The sequence below is a fragment of the Acanthochromis polyacanthus genome, chromosome 4 (assembly GCF_021347895.1).
Source record: "Acanthochromis polyacanthus isolate Apoly-LR-REF ecotype Palm Island chromosome 4, KAUST_Apoly_ChrSc, whole genome shotgun sequence".
In the NCBI taxonomy this organism is placed as follows: Eukaryota; Metazoa; Chordata; class Actinopteri; family Pomacentridae; genus Acanthochromis; species Acanthochromis polyacanthus.
Genome location: NC_067116.1, coordinates 23,069,327 through 23,090,137, shown reverse-complemented (window position 1 = coordinate 23,090,137; position 20,811 = coordinate 23,069,327). Strand labels below are relative to the sequence as shown.

The 20,811-nt window shown below is 41.3% G+C and overlaps 1 protein-coding gene across 2 annotated transcripts in view; it reads left to right on the top strand.

Annotated features, from left to right (window-relative positions):
- abca7 (ATP-binding cassette, sub-family A (ABC1), member 7) overlaps positions 1–20,811 on the top strand; it is a 33,471-nt gene that overhangs the window by 6,085 nt on the left and 6,575 nt on the right. Inside the window, exons 8-42 of one of the 2 annotated variants that reach the window (XM_051946888.1) lie at positions 73–165; positions 481–718; positions 1,021–1,160; positions 2,040–2,156; positions 2,277–2,474; positions 3,307–3,512; positions 4,829–5,005; positions 6,019–6,241; positions 6,462–6,683; positions 6,876–7,080; positions 7,592–7,705; positions 8,245–8,416; positions 8,752–8,883; positions 10,005–10,144; positions 10,264–10,401; positions 11,290–11,534; positions 11,731–11,788; positions 12,839–13,041; positions 14,743–14,869; positions 14,980–15,003; positions 15,411–15,556; positions 15,756–15,880; positions 16,063–16,170; positions 16,520–16,712; positions 16,994–17,088; positions 17,343–17,375; positions 17,513–17,618; positions 17,719–17,793; positions 18,013–18,182; positions 18,580–18,757; positions 18,878–18,993; positions 19,430–19,574; positions 19,862–19,985; positions 20,249–20,378; positions 20,530–20,656. In XM_051946888.1, coding sequence (XP_051802848.1) covers positions 73–165; positions 481–718; positions 1,021–1,160; positions 2,040–2,156; positions 2,277–2,474; positions 3,307–3,512; positions 4,829–5,005; positions 6,019–6,241; positions 6,462–6,683; positions 6,876–7,080; positions 7,592–7,705; positions 8,245–8,416; positions 8,752–8,883; positions 10,005–10,144; positions 10,264–10,401; positions 11,290–11,534; positions 11,731–11,788; positions 12,839–13,041; positions 14,743–14,869; positions 14,980–15,003; positions 15,411–15,556; positions 15,756–15,880; positions 16,063–16,170; positions 16,520–16,712; positions 16,994–17,088; positions 17,343–17,375; positions 17,513–17,618; positions 17,719–17,793; positions 18,013–18,182; positions 18,580–18,757; positions 18,878–18,993; positions 19,430–19,574; positions 19,862–19,985; positions 20,249–20,378; positions 20,530–20,656 — 5,043 coding nt within the window. The remainder of the gene's footprint in view (positions 1–72; positions 166–480; positions 719–1,020; positions 1,161–2,039; positions 2,157–2,276; positions 2,475–3,306; positions 3,513–4,828; positions 5,006–6,018; positions 6,242–6,461; positions 6,684–6,875; positions 7,081–7,591; positions 7,706–8,244; positions 8,417–8,751; positions 8,884–10,004; positions 10,145–10,263; positions 10,402–11,289; positions 11,535–11,730; positions 11,789–12,838; positions 13,042–14,742; positions 14,870–14,979; positions 15,004–15,410; positions 15,557–15,755; positions 15,881–16,062; positions 16,171–16,519; positions 16,713–16,993; positions 17,089–17,342; positions 17,376–17,512; positions 17,619–17,718; positions 17,794–18,012; positions 18,183–18,579; positions 18,758–18,877; positions 18,994–19,429; positions 19,575–19,861; positions 19,986–20,248; positions 20,379–20,529; positions 20,657–20,811) is intronic. The other variant, XM_051946889.1, reaches the window with a different exon arrangement.

Below are 20,811 nucleotides of genomic sequence, written 5' to 3'. Positions count from 1 at the left end.
TTCTGCCTGCTTACTGTGACTCTGAGGTGCTTGTACTGTATCTGATGAGCTGCCGTCTGTCCTCCCTGTTAGAGAGAGCGTCTGATGGCCAACGCCGGAGAGCTCAGGACCATCAGTCAGGCCGTCACCTCGGTTTCCCAGGAACTAGCTGTCCTCATGGATGACGTAAGAAAACACATTATTTCTCCTGTATTTCTAAGTTGACGTAATGGACATACTTTTTGTAGAGCTGCTGCACATTTGGACTTTTATCAGTAAATGATGAGGCCAACTTTGGAGCTTTTAATGGCTTCGTTGTTTCCTCTACGTTTTTTCCTCTTGTTGTTGCTGTGCATTTGTATTGTCTGAAGTCTGTGCTTGCACAGTGTTTTTCATACATTCAAATGGTCCGCTGATGGTTTCTTCCCTTTGTTTCTGCTCTCCTGTGTTTCCTTTCTCTTCTTCCAAACCTTCTGCTCTTACTTCTCTGTCCCCCTCCAGTTCTCCAACCTCTCCAGTTTTGCAGAGATGAGTGCAGCTCTTCGTCTTCTGTCTCCAGAAAATCGCACGGCGCTGCCCCGAGAAAGTTTCAGAGCTTTTACAAGAATCATGTGCGGTCACCCTGAGATTGGTGGCGAGCGCATCCCATCGCTCAACTGGTATGAAGACAATGACATCAAATCCTTCTTGGGCAAAAACGGCACTGAGGATCTGGACTTGGACCGCAACAATAACACGAGTAAGAAGCTGTGCACGTCAGAGTTAGTGTGTGGTTGTTTTTATGCCAGTGTACAAACAGAAATCCGCTCAGATTGGGTTAATGAGTTAATAATTTGCTTTTTAAAAATATAACCTGGTAAGACCTCTTTTTCCTTGCTACCTGTTCAGGTTATTTGCATTTTGCATTCTACTTTAAAAACAATAAAAATGTACACATAACACCAATCAGCACCATATCCCTGAGAATTCAGTCTCAACTCATTCTGTGTGCGCTGTTTATATTAACTTTTTCCTGTTTTGTCGGCTCTTTACTCCTGGCAGCTCCGTTCTGTAAAAGTTTGATCCAAGGTCTGGAGTCCAACCCTCTGTCACGCATCGTGTGGCGAGGAATCAAACCCCTGTTCATCGGAAAACTCCTCTACACGCCAGACACTCCAGCAGTACGGCAAGTCATGAAAGAGGTACATGAAACCAGAGCTCACTGACTGACTTTGAGTGCCTGTTGTATGTTTGATATATAATCAGTGATGGTAGTTAACTTTTTATTCACAATGACAACATCATCAAGACTGAAAACCTCACTGATATCACCAACAAGTCCTCTAGCTGATAACTGATTAGCGCCCTCCATAATTATTGGCACCCCTGTTTAAGATGTGTTCTTTAGCTTCTAATAAATTCAGTTTTTTTTAAAACAATATAGGACTACAGTGAAAAAAGAGGAAAATCCAACCTTTAATTCAAGTGCATTTATTCAGTGGGGAAAAAAAATCACACGTTACAAAATAATTCTTTTACATCAAATCATGTCAAAATTATTAGCAACCCTAATGTTAATATTTTGTACATCCCCCCTTTTGCCAACAAAAGAGCAGCTAAGCTTCTATAATACATTTTCCAACAATTTTCAGTGTGAGTATGCTTCTACAATAAAAATTGAATTAGTTTAAGGCTTTTAACACATCTTAACCAGGGGTGCCAATAACTATGGAGGACGCTGTATTTGCTTGTGATAAACTGCAAAATTGGAAGACACATTTATTAGTTTTTACATTATGCATTAAAATCATGCCTCATTGCTACTGAAAGCTTTTCTTTCTGAAATCAGTCAGTACAACTTGTTATACACAAATGTGATAGCTTGTGATTCAAGAGGAAGCATTTTCTCCGGTCCTCTTCTGCTCACTCATCTAAAGAAATCAGAGGAAGCACAACTGCAGTGAACGTGTACCTAAAACCAACTTTTTAAAATCTTAGTGGTCTTTAGATTGAATGTCGAGTCTGCTGTCCTGCTTGCTGTGACTCGTCTGCTTCAGCTAACTAAGTTGTGTCTGCTGAAGGTGAACAAGACTTTTGAAGACCTGCAGATCATCCAAGAGCTGAATGAAGCCTGGATTGAGGTGGGACCACGAATAAAGAACTACATGGAGACCAGTGTTGAGATTCAGCTTCTGCAGGTGTGACTGAGTAGCTGCTCTCCCTCAACAGGAGGGATGACTGCATTATGATGCATTTGATACCTTCAAATCTCTTTTCATTGACAGTATAGTGCCTGTCTGTGTGGTTGTGTGAAATAGGATATGCTGAGGCGTCCAGAGATTGCCGTGCTGGTCAACCTGCGCTTGGAAAACACGCCCTGGACGGCCTCACGGATCGCACGTTTCCTGTCCACCCCCTCACCAGACGCTCCAAGGCAGCCCGGAGCTCCACCCACCTGGCTGGACTTCTACAATGACGTCAACCATACGATCACTACTCTTGCACAAGTCACTGAGGTTTTGACTTTTTTTATTTTTAAATCTATGCTGTGCTCAAAACAGAAAAGAAACTCAGAAATTCCAGCCTTCAAGTTGTTCAACAAAAGTGATTATTTTTATTTAGAAAAATCACAAATACTTTTAAGAAAATGTGTTATAATGTTCAAATACTTTCAACAACTATGTGGTAAAGATATAGTTTGAGAATATTTTACTTTGAAAAGTGAGTCCGCTTTTTGCCTTGGAGGATTCTACAGTGGGCTGCTCAGTGGAGTAGTGGTTAGCACTTTCGCCTTGCAGCAAGAAGATCCCTGGTTCGAATCCCGGGGTGGGCCTGGGATCTTTCTGCATGGAGTTTGTATGTTCTCCCTGAGCATGCGTGGGTTTTCTCCGGGCACTCCGGCTTCCTCCCACAGTCCAAAAACATGCTGAGGTTAATTGACTACTCTAAATTGCCCGTAGGTGTGAATGTGAATGTGAGTGTGATTGTTCGTCTATGTATGTAGCCCTGCGACAGACCGGCGACCTGTCCTGGGTGTCCCCTGCCTTTGCCCGAGTCAGCTGGGATAGGCTCCAGCACCCCCCGCGACCCTAGTGAGGATAAAGCGGTGTATAGAGGATGGATGGATTCTACAGTATGCAGTTCAAAGACAGCTCAGATATAATTTTTATTTGTTTTTTCTTTTTTGTGACTGCTGCTGTTGTTGTAGTTTTGCAAAGTAATGATAGAAGTGAATGAGATTTTAAGCTACAATCAGTTTCACTTACTTTACAGTTTTTCTGATTTAATAGCTTGTTGTCCTCCTTATTTAATGTCCATACGTTGTGCGTTTTTTATCCTCTGCTGCAGTGTTTCTCCCTAAACAAACTGGAGGGGCTGGAGACTGAGGGTCAGCTGATTGAAAGAGCACTGGAACTGCTGGAGGACAGGCAGTTCTGGGCAGGTGTGGTCTTCCTGCTGCCCAACACTTCATCATCTCACCTGCCTCCTCACGTCACCTACAAGATCCGAATGGACATTGATGATGTGGCCCGAACCAACAAGATCAAGGACAGGTACTGAAGTCTACCAAGATGTCTCTCTTAAAGCCTTTTTTTTACAGTAGTTATAGAGCTTTCTGTTGGAATTGTGAGGAAACAGCTTTGATTTTATGTAATTATGCATTCACACATAGAGACGTACAGCGTTAGAGCATTTAATTACAGTTTCACAAACCCTGCTGAAACACAATCTAATTTAAAGAAATCAAGAAAGGAATGAGAAATTTTCAGCTTTAAGATAATTTAGCTTTAAGTAAATATGCATTCTTCTATGCGACTCGTTAATCTGAGGTGAAAAACTAAGAGCTTTTGTCATTATTAGTGTTGAAAGGATGATCTGGTCCTCTGTTAGAAAATCTTAAATGGACAGTTAATGAAGAAACTACAGTGCAGGTGTTGGCATAAGCTCACAGAGTATTGGATCCAGAAGCTTTACCAACAATTTATTCAGGAAAAAATGATGATGGTTGTACGGAGGGTTGGAGGATATTTTTAGACATAAATGTGATATCAAACACATCATATAATATCTGTCTAGATTCTCAATCATCCCGGTCATGGTAATCCTAGGAGCTTCAGTGGAAAGCAGCTGGACTTTAGATTCTTGAGGACAATTTATCTCTCGGTTCTCACTGACTGATGGGGAATTTCATAATGTTAATGGGCCATTAGCCCCATCAGCTGAAGTGACTATAAAATTCTGAAGCTCCCCATCAATCACTTAGAGCTCAAGAAGCCTCTTGGATGAGAGATTAATTGTCTTCAAGAACCTTAAAGAGAAGCCCAGTTGATTTCTACTGCATTTCCTAGCTATTACAGTGACATTATTCCAGCTTACCCATTAATATCTCCATGCGCTATCTTTGCATTTCCGTTGTCTTCAAGGTATTAAACATAGGAATCTAATACAATGTCATGCAAAAAAGAGAATTCAAAACAAGCGTGAGGCATTCATGACTGCTCATAGCTGAATAAACAGAATTTTCTTAGAAAGTCTATTCTTTAACTTACAGTGGTTCTCTCTTTGTTCTTGGTACAATGGTTTGAAGGTAAAAGGTCTTTGCAAGACAGATGGGTGGGGTTATATAACGCCCTAGGAACGTCTGACAGGATGACAGGCTGTGTCCTGCAGAGTTAACAGTGAGCACATTAGATAACAAGATGTATATAAAGTTGTGATTTTTACATGTGTGTTTATGAAATCTGTGGATGTCTTATCAAAAATCTATATTCTAATAAAGCTTTAATTTTCACTCTCTGGCATTTAATTTGTCAGGAAAATAAATAGGCACCTTTCTTTCATATTAAACAACATGGTGTTTTTCCTTCAGGTTCTGGGACCCTGGTCCAGCTGCCCACCCGTTCAGTGACATGCGCTACATTTGGGGCGGTTTCGTCTACATTCAGGACCTGGTGGAAAGAGCCGTGAGCCTCGTGCTGACTGGAGTTCAGCAGACGACCGGCATCTACATCCAGCAGATGCCCTACCCCTGTTATGTGGACGATGTGTGAGTGGCATGCAGTTACTAACTGTATATTGTTGTAAACAAAGCACACAGTGAACAAACCAGTGTAGCCACAATCTGCCGTTCAGTGACTTATGTAATCAGCTGTAGATGAAGCGAGGCTGTTAGTCTTTATTAGTGTCCACCTGACCTGTTGGTCAGAACAAAACTGACCTTGACCTTTCAGACCTGTTCCTGTGGTTTTTGTTTTGGTGAGTGTGATTCAGTAATCATTACGTATTCCTTATTGGGAATCAGTGAGTCACCATCAAAATAGAGAAAAGCTGAAAAGAAGCTGATTGTTATGAATTCTCTTTACATTCCAACAATAATTTGCAACCAGAGAAGCAGTTTTTGCACTGCTTGTGCTCTCTGCTTTTGTCACACATGTGGAATAGGTAAGCTAATTAAAATATCAATGGTTTCTAGTATAAAATGCATTCAGTATTTAGTCACATTAGTCCCATACATGTTATTTACCAACATGTAAGTGTTTAATAGAAGAAAAAATAAACACACTTATAGGATTTTTATTATGATTGCGAAGTGAATATATAAGGGATGATCTTTGACAGATTTTTTTGTAAACTAACAGCTACACCACAGCAGGGTGTTAGAACCTGATTCTGTTTTCACCGAAGATAAAATAGATCACCAATGGTATAAGTAGAAAGTGTTAAAATGGTGCACACACACAGAGGTAGTCATAGTTCATCTGCAGGACGAACCTGCTGAATAAAGGAGACCAAAGCTAAACATGAATAATTCCACAATAATCAACTACTTTTATTTATTTAACACAGTTCAAAAATTTATTTTAACAAATCTGTTTGGAACATCAGGTGTTGTCATTGAAGGGGTTCTGACAGGGTTGTCAGAGTACCTAAGACAAAACGGATAGGGAACCACTTGATGTGTTTTAATTTGACTCATGTTTAGAAACCTACACCAGTCGCTGTCTGCCACATCATTTTTTTCCGGCACATACATTTAACTATTGATAATCCTTCCGACAGTTTTCTTCGAGTGCTCAACCGCTCCCTGCCGCTCTTCATGACGCTGGCCTGGATCTACTCGGTGGCCATGATCATCAAAGGTGTGGTGTACGAGAAGGAGGCGAGGCTGAAGGAAACCATGAGGATTATGGGTCTGGGAACAGGAACGCTGTGGTTCAGCTGGTTCATCAGCAGTCTGGTTCCATTCCTGATCTCTGCAGCTCTCCTTATTGCTCTGCTCAAGGCAAGATGACCGGCTCTGCACAAAATAAATTAAAATTACATGTTAGATTACAGTGCAGTAGGCTGGGCATAAACACAAAACAGACTAAATGTTGGTTGTCAGATTTGTAGAAGTAATGAGAGGACAGATTATAAGGTGGGAGATGTAACAGGTTTAGATGCAGTAACATTTGTTTGTAATCAGCTCCTCTTCTGATGCTCATCCTCTCTCTTCTTTGCAGTGGGGTGACATCTTGCCATACAGCGACCCGGCTGTGGTTTTCTTCTTCCTCATGGCCTTTGCCACTGCCACTATCATGCAGTGTTTCCTCATCAGTACTTTCTTCTCCAAAGCCAACTTGGCTGCGGCCTGCGGGGGGCTCATCTACTTTGGCCTTTACTTGCCCTACGTACTGTGTGTCGCCTGGAGAGACCGCCTTAACACCACACACCGAGTCTTCGCTGTGAGTGAAGTAATTATTGGTGCAATAGAAAAGTTAAAAATGTCTCTGAAGTGTCCATCCTAAATCATCAAATATGACATTTTGGAGAAGTTAGGTGTGCTTATTATACACGAAACATGAAATTTAATGTAAACAAAATCTGGTAATGTCAGAAAAATATTTAACAACTTCTAATGTATCTGTGTGTTTCAGAGTTTCCTTTCGCCTGTGGCCTTTGGCTTTGGCTGTGAGTATTTCTCTCAGTATGAGGAACAAGGCGTGGGCATCCAGTGGTATAACCTGCGCTCCAGCCCTGTGGAAGGAGACACATACAGCTTCACTACCTCTATAATTATGCTTTATGTGGACGCCTTTATCTATGCCACTGCTGCTTGGTACATCGAAGCAGTGTTTCCAGGTAGGACAACTGGAGCTTTAGCTTGGCTACTGATATTTTATGTACGATTGTGAGAAAAGCTGCTGTGAATGCAAGATGACAATAATCGCTTTTCAAAATACAACTTTTAGTTTGGTTGACCCTCTAAGTGTTCAGAGACAGGATTAGAGATGCAAATGAGAAGACAATTATAAGTTAGAATGAAAAGATATGAAAATTTAACAGCCACTACTTGAAGCTAATTTCAAGTCTCTTTTATACCTTGTATAAAGGTAAAATTGAAACTCTGTTCTGAGAATTTGTGCAAAGACAAATTCAGATTTGTCTTAGTTTTGGCCTGTGGATTAGGATTATTGCCGCTGGAATTACAGTAACAGCAGATATTAGCGCTTAGTGGAAAACAGGTGAACAGAAGAATGTGAACTGGTCAAACTGGTTCTTTCATCAAAATCAAAAGCTGTTTTTTGTGCTTTTTTCTGAAGTACAAATATTTTCCTTTTAATAAACGTTTGCCTGCGTTTTTGTACACCAGGTGAATATGGGATCCCCAGGCCTTGGTACTTCATCTTTCAGATCAACTACTGGGGTGGAATTCCTCTTGAAGCAGGCATGCCGATCCCACCTGCACCTACAGAACAGGGTGAAGGTATAAGATGCTGCTGCACATCAACAGCTGTTTCTGCTCTAAATTACACTCTTTGCTCTTACAATTTTTAGAGAAGAAGAAACTGTAGTTTGTGAACAGAAGCCACATGATTGATAAGTAGTTTGTTTATTGGACAGATTTTGTTGGCGGGTGGAAGGCTGTCCACCGTCATCAGTCCTGCTCTTAATACCTGTCTGAAGACCATACCGGCAGTTTTGTCATCTTACGACCATTTAGTGCAAATCAAGTTAATGAGCTGAAATTATAAGCCCATTTATTACATGGTTTGAGGAAACAAGGAGACTGCAGTGCAAATTTAGCATCCGTCCAGACTTCACGTTGTTCTGCAGACAGACGGATTGTCTTGGTCCTGAATGCCTGTCATGTGAAGTTTTTTTTCTAAATTTCATTTGTGAGCATTGCTGCAAACTTTATTATTTCCTGATTATCTTATAGCACAATCAGTTTTAAACATTTAGCCACGGATATCCCCCAGCATGCTCATAGATTTTATATTGTCTCTTTTTGTCTGTAATTAGATCACATTGAAGCAGAACCCAGTAATCTGATCCTGGGTGTCAGCATCAGAAACCTGGTGAAAATCTACAAGAAGGGAGGGAAACTAGCTGTCAACCATCTGAACCTGAAGTTTTACGAGGGGCAGATCACCTCTTTCCTCGGACACAATGGAGCCGGCAAAACCACGACCATGTAAGAGCTGTGGGCAGAAAGAGGAAAATTACCAGCACCGATGAGCTCGGTCATTATTTATATCAGGGCAGTTTTATATTTACACATAAAATTAGAAGCTAAAATAATCTGACTGACTGTGTGAGACTTGCCCAATGTTAAATATCTGTTCCTGTATGTGAAATCATGCACACAATCATCATGTTAACTTTTTTTATTATAAGGTCATTTGATAATCACAGTAAACAGATGACAGAACACATTCAGTTGCATTCACTCTGTGATAGGGATGAGATAATTATCCACTGTTATGCGGAAAATGTGTCAGAAAAACTATTTCTGTGAATGTTTGCCAGATCTGTCCTGACCGGCCTGTTCCCGCCCACCTCTGGGACTGTGTACATCAAAGGGATGGACATCCGCCACGACATGGACATCATCCGAAAGACACTGGGAGTGTGTCCACAGCACAATGTCCTGTTTGACATGTAAGACTGTTGAAATTCCTGCTAACAACTTGTCATGTTTTGTTTAATGGCTTTGTCTGTACCTTAAACTTTCTTGTCACTGTTTGTTACTGATCATTTAATGAAATTAGCACATAAGTCACATTATTAAACAAATGAACAACTACATTTTATGCTAAACACCAGTTGCCCAAATTTACAGCCACTTCAGAAACTATTCAACACCTTTCACTTCATGCACAACTGATTGTCCTTAAGATTTTTTTTCTCAGTTTTCCATCAGTCTACAAATATTTTAAGAGTGTAACACCTGTGTATATATATATATATATATATATATATATATATATATATATACACAGGATCACATAAGTCACACTGCATGTCAGGACAAAGAACTCAGCTCTGAAATCTATGAAACTTTGGTGGACCTTTACCATAACACTGTGGTGAGCCACTGATCATTTATAAAACAATTTTTAAAACTCCGAGTGTTCCCAGGAGCATAGTGTCCTCAATAACAGAAGAAATTTGAAAGACTGTGAGATATAAAAGTCTTCTACGGAGATGAACCTCCTGAAAGGCAACCTTCTAAGCAGTACTTCATTAAGCAGGCTGTTATGATAGAGCAGCCTGTCCGAATAAAAGACACATAGCAGCACTCTTGGAATTTTTCCAAACTGTATCTAAACGATCTTTAAAGCACAAGTTAAACGATTCTCTAATCTGATCAGTCAAAGACTGAACTGTTAGGGTGGAACCTGCTAATGCCGTTCCTACAGTTAAGCAGGTTGAAACGGCATCATACTTTGGAGGGAGACTGCAGCTACAGAGAGCTCCATGAAGAAAACAAAGACCTGAGACTGAGAGGATAGTTCACCGTTTAGCACGTCAACGAGCCAAAGCATGCATCCAAGACAACACTTCCACTCTTATTGCCCTTAAGGGTTTTATTACTTTTGTAAATGTAAAATTTTAGAAAGAAATTTGCAAAAACAATATCAGACATTTTAAATTAAATTTGCAACACTTAAAAATGTACATAAAATGAAGGGGCTTGAATGCTTTGGGACGTGGAATGGATTGATTTAAACAGATTTTCATATTTTCTCTGTGTGTCTGTGCTCCCCTCTCCCTGTCAGACTAACAGTGGAGGAGCATGTGTGGTTTTATGGCCGTATGAAGGGTTTGTCTGAAGAACAGGTGAAGGCTGAGCTGGACACTTTGCTGGATGACGTTGGCCTCCTGCATAAACGACACGACCAGACCAAAAACCTCTCTGGTAAAATCACTCATTCACCTCCAGTGTGTGAAACTGTATTTATGTGAAGGAGTCCCCTCTGTTGTGATGAATGTGTTCTCTTTTAAACACTTAAAATCATCCCTCTATGTGTCTGTCAGGCGGCATGCAGAGGAAGCTGTCAGTGGCAATAGCGTTTGTTGGAGGCTCCAAGGTGGTTGTCCTGGATGAACCTACTGCTGGTGTTGACCCGTACTCCCGCCGAGGAATCTGGGACCTGCTCCTGAAATACCGTAAAGGTGTTGTGAAACTGTGGATCTCAAAGTGTTTTTTTGAGTCAGGGGGACGAGAGGGATTCATATTTTAAAGGGCCACAAGCCAAAAAGCTACTCTCTGTAAATGGAACTGCCAAACCAACAATGCTGTTTTGGAGTGTCAGCCTTATCACTTTATTTGTCTGTGCAAATGTTAGCAAAGCACAATAACTATAGCCTAGCCGCGCTAGACAACCCACGGCAATGAATTTAATTCTCTGCCAGGGTGGGTCGAGTTACCCTCCATAAGGCTCGAGGTTGGATTCTCCTAAAACTGGCCGGATGAATCACCATGAAGTGTAGAGTCAGAAGGCGGGCGTAACTAAGTGACGACAGAGGCGCGACGATTCTGACAGAAACAACCGGAAACAACTAGCCTAGCCGCGCTAGACAACCCACGGCAACAATTTAATTCTCTGCCAGGGTCGACAACAAAAACGACAACAGTCGTTGAGCTCCATTAGCACCGACTCTGAATAATCTTTGTTAACATGTCTGTAATATACTTGAGCTTCACCCATTGACTGTATAAATAAGGCTTCACCGAACTACCGCATCCTCTGATTTCCGGCGCTCTAGGAGCCTATTCATTGCGCTGATTGGTTGTATACCTACCCAATTGCTGCAGAGTGATTTGAAAGACAACCTTTTAGCCCGCCTCCCTCCCTGTCGAGCGTGCCTAGACCCTTGCGTCTTCAGAGCATGGGTCTAGCGTGGCTAGGCTACAATAACTATGAAACCTGGGTAAACTTTTCTTTTTTGATTCTTATTTATAGAACTTTACTTCCACCTGCCCAACATGAGACTCACAAAGCAAAGACAGGTTAAATAAACCGCCAATATGTGTGTGTTTATGTTGCCTTTCTCCGTCAGACCGCACCATCATCCTGTCCACCCACTACATGGATGAGGCGGAGCTGCTGGGTGACCGGATCGCCATCATCTCCCAGGGCAAACTGTGCTGCTGCGGCTCCCCACTCTTCCTGAAATCCCGACTGGGATCTGGTTACTACCTCACTGTGGTGAAGAGAGAAGGAATGGACACCAGCACTCCCAGTAGCTCCAGTATCTGCACCAGTACCAGCATCAGCACGAACAAGCTGCCTCCTCTTGTCAAGGTTTGCGTTTGTTTTCACACAATTTCAGTACAGAAATGAGCACCCAGCAATCGGTTGCATCGCTTCAAATAGTTTACTTTTATTTTGTGAAAAGTTGACTTGGTCTTTGGGATACTAACATGAGTTCAGGAATGAAACGAAGAAAAAAATATTAATAATTCTGAGTATATATTGCGACTGCTGCTTTGTGTTTCAGGACAGCGAGTCATCTCTGAGTGAAGATACCGGACTGGGAAGTGAGGAGAGTAGCTCATGTGAGTGTTAAATTGCTGTATTACCCTGTCATTGAGCTGAGGTGGTTAAAGCTGCTGTCCGGAGTTTCCATTTGTTTTCAATTTATGTATCATTTTTTAACAAAGCTTAAATGTGTTAGTCTAGTTCGATACTATAATATAATGTTAGTATGACGCGATATGAAAATTTATTCATGAGGTCCGCCTTCCTCTCATAGACCCCCATGTTATTCCAAAAAGCGCCGGTCGCTGCCGACCAATCAAGTTCGAGCTTCAGCTTTGTCATGCTGTCAATCAACGGTTACGCGCACAGCCAGCAAGCCCATGCAGAGGTGGGCGAGCTACGCACTACGCAACTGCGCGCACATTTGTTTTGCTTGTGGAGGAAAGAGCATCAGGGATCAGCAGCTTCCAGAAAAGTTACCAATCCCACGGCTTGTCAGGCCAAGAGACTGCAGGACGTTTTTTGGCTCGGGGTGCTCGCGTCGCTCCCCGACCACGGCCTCCATAGCCCGCCTGACGGCTTCGTTTAGATGCCCGACCTCTGGAGGAAGATGTTGGGGCGTCTGGGACATACTCTTCGTCAGAGGAGTCATGCAATTCTGAACTCTAGATAGAAATAAATAAACAATGTAACACATATACACGTGTAAATGCACTAAGTTTGATAAACAACGTCATCGAGAGGGATACACGAGTGTAATCACATATTGAAACTTTACTCGTTCGTCCTAGCAGATTCATGTTATTTTGGTATTAGGACAAGTTAGACTCAATGCAGCATTCTAACGTAATTCCTTTATTATTTACTAAATGTACTAAATGTAGAAGAGGGGAAAACAGCAAAACAGGCGAGATGCTGCAGCACTCCGGGCACTCCTGTCAGGTACTGCGCGCGTGCACAAATAAAGGGGCGAAATCAGACGGAGGGAGGGACCAACAGCGTTTTGGGAGACGCTGCGATTCACACTCCGGACAGCAGCTTTAATTGTTAATAAATTGTGATTTGGTGCATCCACACTTTCTGCAAGAGCCAGTTTAATGTCAGACTCTTCATCATCTCCATGACAGACCTGGCAGCTTTGCTTGCCCTGGTGCAGCATCACGTCCCTGGTGCAAGGCTGGTGGAAGAATCTCGGTCTGAGGCGGTGATCAACCTGCCGCAGACAGCCGCCAAGGACAGCAGCCTGGCCCTCTTCCTGTCTGACCTGGATCAGAAACACACTGAGCTGGGCATCAAAAGCTACGGCCTGTCAGACAGCACACTGGAGGAGGTGAGATCCAGTTACATTCACCCGCTGTACAGCTAACAAGACAGGAAGAAATACGCAGCTACCGGAAAATAAAGAGACAGTCGGTGTTTCCGTATGACTGGCATAAGCAGGTTTAAGAAATAATCTGCCTTCATTATGCATGTAAATAGATAGCTAAAGCGAACGCACTTCTACAAAGGTGAAAATGAGCACTTTAAAATTTTTACTGGAAACAAATCAGACTTTTTATTTATTAAATTCCAAGTGAGATGTGTCACTGGCCTCTATGAAAGAGCAACATTAACTCCCTGTAGGAGTACAACAGAGAATTTTCATTTAGCATGATGTAGCTAGTGTGTTTTAGCTCGGATAGAAGTAGACTGATAACAGAAAAAATAATTAAACCAGAAGACACAAGATGAGTGAAATAAGAAGTCTACACCATGGCTGAGCAATTCCAGCTTGAAACTGTAATGGACTGATGACAATCTCAAGCACATGTATTTAGACTTTAAATGTAAAAAAAGCACAAGTAAATAACCAGTCCTGTTGAAGGATGGAGCTTTCTTTATCGTTATTCTTCTACAGAATCTGTTTCCAGTGCAAACATGTACGGTTGAATTGCTCATATATTACAACTTGCCATTTTGTAGTGCAGAGTGGTTTTACAGTTGTAGATACAGGAAGTGATGTGTTCATTCATAATAGGAGATGTAGGATTATACAGTTTGGTGCATCGACATATTTTTTTAAACTTCATCTTGTTCATTCTGTAGTTATTTTTGTTTTTTCCTTTTTTTCAAACTTTTGTTTAATTAATTTTTATCAGTAGTAGTCATTGTAGTAATACGAAGCGTTATTGTTTATTCAGTATTTGCTGAGTCTTTTCAGGATTTGATTCATTTCCACGTTTTGTACAATACTTATTTTTATGCCTTATTACAAATGTGCAGTTTTTTGTCAAATGCAGGGTTCCTACTTTTGTTTTAGTGCCCTCTATGTTTGACAGCCTCATGTGTTGACTAGCCCACCGGCTGCTATGTGTTTCAGACTAATTATTTTGTGCATTAGTCTGTTTGTTTGCATATGTGTTCAAAGAAAACAAACATTAATGTTATTTCTCTTTGAGATAAACAACGTAAGCAAGACTTCCTGCGTCTTGTTTTTCTTTCTTTTTACCTACCCCACCAAGGAGCACATGTAAGCCATCAGAACCTGCAAACCTTTCTTCTTTTTGTATTTTTGTATGTGCATGACAGAGTCAGGATTTTTCAATCGCGAGACATTAGTCATGCCACCACTGTGGTTTGTTGCAGCTCAGCCAGGTCTTATCTGGAAGGCTGGATATTTGTGGAGGAGCCGAGTTCATTATGGGCTTAACGTTGCCATCAGATTAGCGCTGATAGTGGGCTTGTGGAGCCTGATAAGTTTACTCTGAATTTGCCAGTCAAATGCTGTGTGAAGATACTGGATGCTCTTTCACTGCCACCTGCTGCCTGTAGCTTTCTAACTTTACATGGTTGAATGTGTTCATTAGAAATCCTCCACTCCGTCTTGAGCCTGCTACGGAGAGGAGTATCATGTCTCTGTTAAATATGATCTTGTACATTTATCCTTGTTTCCACAAATAGAATTCTTCACCCATTCAAGGGATTTCTTTTCCCACCCTGTCAAAAAGTAAAATCACATCTTTTATAATGACGATCCTGTTTTTTTTTTTAGATCTTTTTGCGGGTGGCAGAGGAAACTGGCGTGGACAGTGACCCAGGACAGCAGGCTGAATCCCCCAACAGGCAGCAGCCGTCAGTGCAGACAGCTCAGGGGGAACCAGCAGAGGAACCAGAGACAGGTGAGCACACACTCACACACACACTGATTTGTGTACACACCCTTTATCATGAACAGTCGGTCTTCTGTTTTGTGTCCCACTGTGACTGTTTGTTTCCATAATGCTGCCAGGAAGGAAAAGACTTCATAAACAAGGTACCCTCGGTTTACCACGTGCTGACAGTTGTCATTAGACAGCAAACGTTTTTAATCCCTTAATTTAATTCACAATCTATGGAAAATGTATTTTCCTGTGCTTTTTATGCTAAATTATAATAAATAATTGTTAAAAAAATAACTGATTATTGGTGTTTAGTGTTAGCACTGGAGCATTTTGTGCTGGTTTGAGGAAGCAGACACCACAACTGTTCTCTAGGAAAAGGGAAATTAATTTTAAACAAGTAAAATGACAAATTGTAATAGAGACAACAATGTCAGGTGCTTTGTCAAGTTTTCTACTCTTGTTTTTTGTCTCCATCGTGTCAAATCTGTCAGTATCTTTGTTAATGTCTGTATTTATCAGCCACGTATGTCAGTTGTCACCCTGTTTGTCCTGACGGCAGAACCTCAGGAGACAGACCTGCTGAGTGGAGACGGTCGAGGTGGCATCCCTCTGACCGGCTGGTGGCTGACGTGGCAGCAGCTCAGAGCGCTTTTCATCAAACGCTGGCTCTACGCTCGGAGGAGCCGCAGGGGATTCTTGGCTCAGGTTAGACAGCTACGTTCAAAGCCACCAGTCGGCAGAGGGTTATTTTTTCCATAATTAGACAACTAATCAATATTAGAGGGATTGTTAACTATTATTAAATGTTTTGCCTGTGGATTGCTCATATTTTTTTTTGTGTAATTAGCTGTTAGTCATTAGAGAAAGACGCGTCATGTCAAAGTTGATCTGGTTTGTGTTTCAGATTGTTCTGCCCGCTCTGTTCGTGCTGATCGCTCTGCTCTTCAGCCTCATTGTTCCTCCGTTTGGAAAGTACCCCGCCCTGCAGCTGCAGCCCTGGATGTACGGAGAGCAATACACCTTCATCAGGTAGGACTGCTTACAGCTTTCCTCCTTAACATCAGTCTGCACAGGAAAAGCTGATCCGCATTCATTTGGTCTGCTCGCTTACAAAGAGATAACCAGACACAGAGTGAAAGTCTAAAGCTATGAAACGGCTCAAATTTTTTTGCACTAAATTCTAACAAATTCCCTCATTTCTGATGACACAGCAACGATGCCCCGGGGAACCCAGCAATTGAGAACTTGCTGGAAGCGCTGCTGGACCAGCCAGGTTTTGGTACCAAGTGCATGGAGAAAGAGCCAGAGGAAAACAGCACGTAAGACGAGTTCTGTAAATGCAACACTTTGTTTCAGTGGCATTAGAGAAGGTCATAGTAAAGAGAGAGGGACACATGATAGACGACCAGAAACAACAACATTCATTCTGCTTTCCTTACTAAAATAATACAAATTTGGATAGAAATATGTAGGCATGTTTCCCTGGGTTCATTAAAAAGTGTAATTTAACAACTTCCACTGTTATTCATGAGAAATTGCATCATCTGCTATTAAAAAACACGTGTGAACCTGTACACCTTGTCTAAAAAACATTATTTGTTAATGCACTTCAGTGTAGTATCAGACATTCAGACGGGCGTTCAGTGATTAAACTTATTATCCCTGCAGGAGTCCACAGTGTGGAAGTGAGCGCAGTGGTTCGTTCATGAGGCCACAGGTCTCCTTCTCCACCTGGCAGATGTTCAGCAAAGGCAACTGGAGCAGAGACAGACCCTCACCTGAGTGTCAGTGCAGCACAGAGAGCGTCCGCCGAATGCTCCCCGAATGCCCAGAGGGTGCAGGCGGGCTGCCACCTCCACAGGTCAGTGTGGAGTCTGATCAGGGTCAGTTTACTGTATGAGCAGAATTCATCGTTCATGCTGCATCTGGGACTGCATTTTGGACAGAAAATATCACCGGTGCACTTTCAGTTGGCTTGAAATTAGTCTACAGGCAAAGTTAAAGTTATCAGAAGTGTTGTAACATTTTAGTGAACTGTTTGCTTTTTATAGTCGTCGATGGTGAAATTCTCCATAGTATGTGTCTGTAGAGTATCGGGCCTTACTGCTCTCAGCTTAACAATTTTAAACTGTTATTTTTCAGATTAAGAGGCTGACTGGAGACATTCTCCAAAACATGACAACTTATAACATTTCTGATTACTTGGTGAAGACTTATTCTCAAATCCTCAAGAAAAGGTACCTTACTAACTCAGTACCATAAGTTGTTATTCAAGTTTTTATTGTGTTACTTTTTTTGGACAGGAGGATAATAGTTTACATTTAATTGTCATTTATTTGCATAAATAATGATGAATAATTCTAAATGGATTTTTTCTGTATCTGCCTTTCGGGTGATTCTGGAAACTTTCACTAGCTGACATTTTTCCATCATCATTTGAAGCCTTCATTCTTTGTAATCTGAAACATTTCTGCCTCTGTGTCACTAACAGCTTAAAAACCAAGAAGTGGGTAAATGAATTCAGGTAAGCTGTTAAGTTTCAAAATGTCTGCATTACTCACAGCTGTAATAAAAGTTTCTTGAGTCCCTTGTATTTTTTTTTAAGTTTATTCTGGTGAATTTCTGTTATACTGTTTTATAAAGGTCATTTCTGTGTTGCAGATACGGAGGCTTCTCCCTCGGAGGCAGCGCCACTCAGACTGTATCTCAGGTCCAACATCTCCAAGAGTCAGTTATGGGAATCAGGACTCGTTACAGAGTCCCACAGGTACTGGGAGGTTTCAAGGTTGTTTAAATACCATGTTAATGCCCTTTATATGTTCCCTACTTAATGTTTTTATGCCCTAATGTTCTTTAATCCCTCACAGAACAGCTCACTGGATCATCTGCTAAACAGACTGCCAGGTTTTGTAGGAGGACTGAACAGTCAAAACAATGTCAAGGTGAACATTTTTGAGTTTTTCTGCTTGTTTTCCACAACCTTTACAGATCATACCTTAAATGCTGCCACATTTTAGATGCAGATGTCAATCATTTTTGTTGTCTGTTTATTAGACTCTTTATAAGTTAACTGTACTTATCTGCCTTTTGTCTAAATAAAAAACATTTTCTTCCAGATGTATCCATCAGCTTAAATGTAATTTCTTTTTTCACTGACTCAGGTGTGGTACAACAACAAAGGTTGGCATGCCATGGTGTCATTTGTGAACGTGATGAACAACGGCCTGCTGAGAGCGAGTCTGCCACCTGGTCCAGAGAGGAGGAAATACGGAATCACTGCCTATAATCATCCACTCAACCTGACCAAGGAGCAGCTCACTGAAATGGCCATGTGAGTGCATAACTGTGGGAATTTTAGAAGGATTCTGATGGATTTGTATTCTTTTGCTTTTGATGTTATCATTTTTTGTCCCAAGAGGTAAATTCAGTTTAGTCAGGTACCTGACACTGAAGTGTGATGGATTAAAATCTGAAGGATTTAGACTTTAAAAGACTGTGGTGTAAAGTTCATCTTTACACCAACTTGACAAGAAAATAGTGTTTTTCTGGAAGACAAATAATGCATACATTATTACTGCATATTAGGATGCACTGAAAAGAGTCAGCAGTAAATGGACCAAATATTTTTCAGTAATTGTTGATTTACACATTTTTGAGTTGTAACATAACAGATTTACAACAATGTTCTGATTGTGCTAACTTGTGCATTTACCTGCTCCCCCTTTCAGGATGACAACGTCAGTGGATGTTCTGGTTTCCATCTGTGTGATCTTTGCCATGTCTTTTGTGCCGGCCAGTTTTGTGCTTTTTCTGATTGAGGAGCGAGTCAGCAAAGCCAAACACCTGCAGTTTGTCAGCGGAGTCAAACCGATCCTCTACTGGATGGCCAACTTTGTCTGGGACATGGTCAGTATTCAACAGAAAAGAGACGATATATTTTCCTTACTTTGTCAGTGATGCTGCCAGATTTGGCTCAGAAAAAATATTGGGCTCTCTGTACTGAATTGGTTGTTGGTATTTCCTCAGTTGAACTACACTGTCCCAGCCACCATGGTGGTGCTGATTTTCATCAGTTTCCAGCAGCAGTCGTACGTCTCTGAAACCAACCTGCCTGCTCTTGTCCTGCTCCTCCTGCTCTATGGGTATGTTTAAGCAGACTTCTCTGATTTCTGTCCTGCTGTCACACATTTCAAGCAACAAGATTCAAAACACAACTGACCAGAATAAAGAATCAAACTTCATGTTAGTTCCAGGATCTGCTCTTTTCTTTTGCTCTGATTGTCTCAATACTTTAATCTAATTTCGCTCTCATTCGACACAGTTAATTAGTTCTACTTACCAGCAAATTACTTTTAACTGGGATTACCATCAGAGTCTGGAAACACCATGTGCTTGACCTTCTCTTTCAATCATTCATCTTTTTGCTTCCTGCATAACTACAAACATTTTTAATCTGTAAATCAGCTCAGTGGTCTGTTTCTTTGTGAACTGTCTGTTGTCCCACTTCACCATTTGGATGATGGTCTGTAACAAAAGCAATACATCTGTCTTAACTTTACGACTAATTATCCTTTCCAGGTGGTCCATAACTCCTCTAATGTACCCAGCATCTTTTGTGTTCACCGTCCCGAGCACAGCTTATGTTGTCCTGACCTCCATCAACCTCTTCATTGGAATTAACGGCAGCATCGCCACATTCGTCCTGGAACTGTTTGTAGATGAGGTACAAACTGCATTTTGATCTGCACAGGATGGAGAATGGAATTACTTCGTGTCTGCATCATAAAAATAAATGAATTTAAATAAGACCCAAATACATGTAAGATGGGACGTTTGGGATTTCCAGGCTTTGCAGATTTATGAGGGAAATGTTACAGAAGTGAGGTAAACCAGGCGTCATGATATAAGGAGCAGTCATCAATGAATTATTCTGTGCAATGCAACTAAAAATGACTTGAATTAACGATGCTTCACCTAGTCTGTGATTTGTGGATGATTTTGTCTTTCCAGCATCTGAATGAGGTGAACAGGATCCTAAAGAAGGTGTTCCTAATTTTCCCTCATTTCTGCCTGGGACGAGGACTTATTGACATGGCCAAAAACCAGGCCATGGCTGATGCCTTCCAGAGACTGGGTATGTCCATATTGGCCTCTAAAGACATGTCTGCTGTCCAGAAATCTGTGCAGTATTTCAAAATTGAAACCAAAACTTGTCTGCTTTTAATGCTTGCTGCTCACTTCTTTTCTTGACAAGGAAAGTTTGTGTAGAGGGTCATGGCCTGCATTTTTAAACACCTAAACTCCGTGTTAGACTGCATTAAACACACAGAGCTAAATACATATATATGTAATTATGCTGTATATGTGTGTAAATCATGGCTTTGTGTCTTCCTGCAGGTACTAAACAGACTCTGGACCCTCTTGAGTGGGACTTTGTTGGGAAGAACTTGTTTGCGATGGCAGCTGAAGGTGTCATCTTCTTCATCTTCACCATCCTCCTGCAGTACAAGTTCTTCATTCGTTTCAGGTAAAACTACCTTCCTCCCTTCATGTTTTTCGACATTAATGAGTAACATAAATAAACATGTCTGTGTAGAAACGTGGGATAGATTTCATAGTTGCACAGTTCCACAGTAGTAAATCTTAATAAGACTGATGGATGTGGTCTTTGTGGTCAGGCCGTGGTGGGTGGAGCCTGAGATGGCTCCTCTTGGTCCAGAAGATGAAGATATTGCCAAGGAGAGAGAGAGGGTCAAAAGTGGTAAAGCCCAATCAGACATCCTCACCATGATAGACCTGAGCAAGGTACCGGCAGTATACAAATGTAAAACTGAAATTGTTTTTTGATGTAATTCACCTTTCTAAGGCTAATGCAGTTAGACATCTGCAACTCTGGTTAAAAAAATAAACCGCACAAAACATTCAAATACTTACATAGGTCCTATTTGTAAGAACTGTGC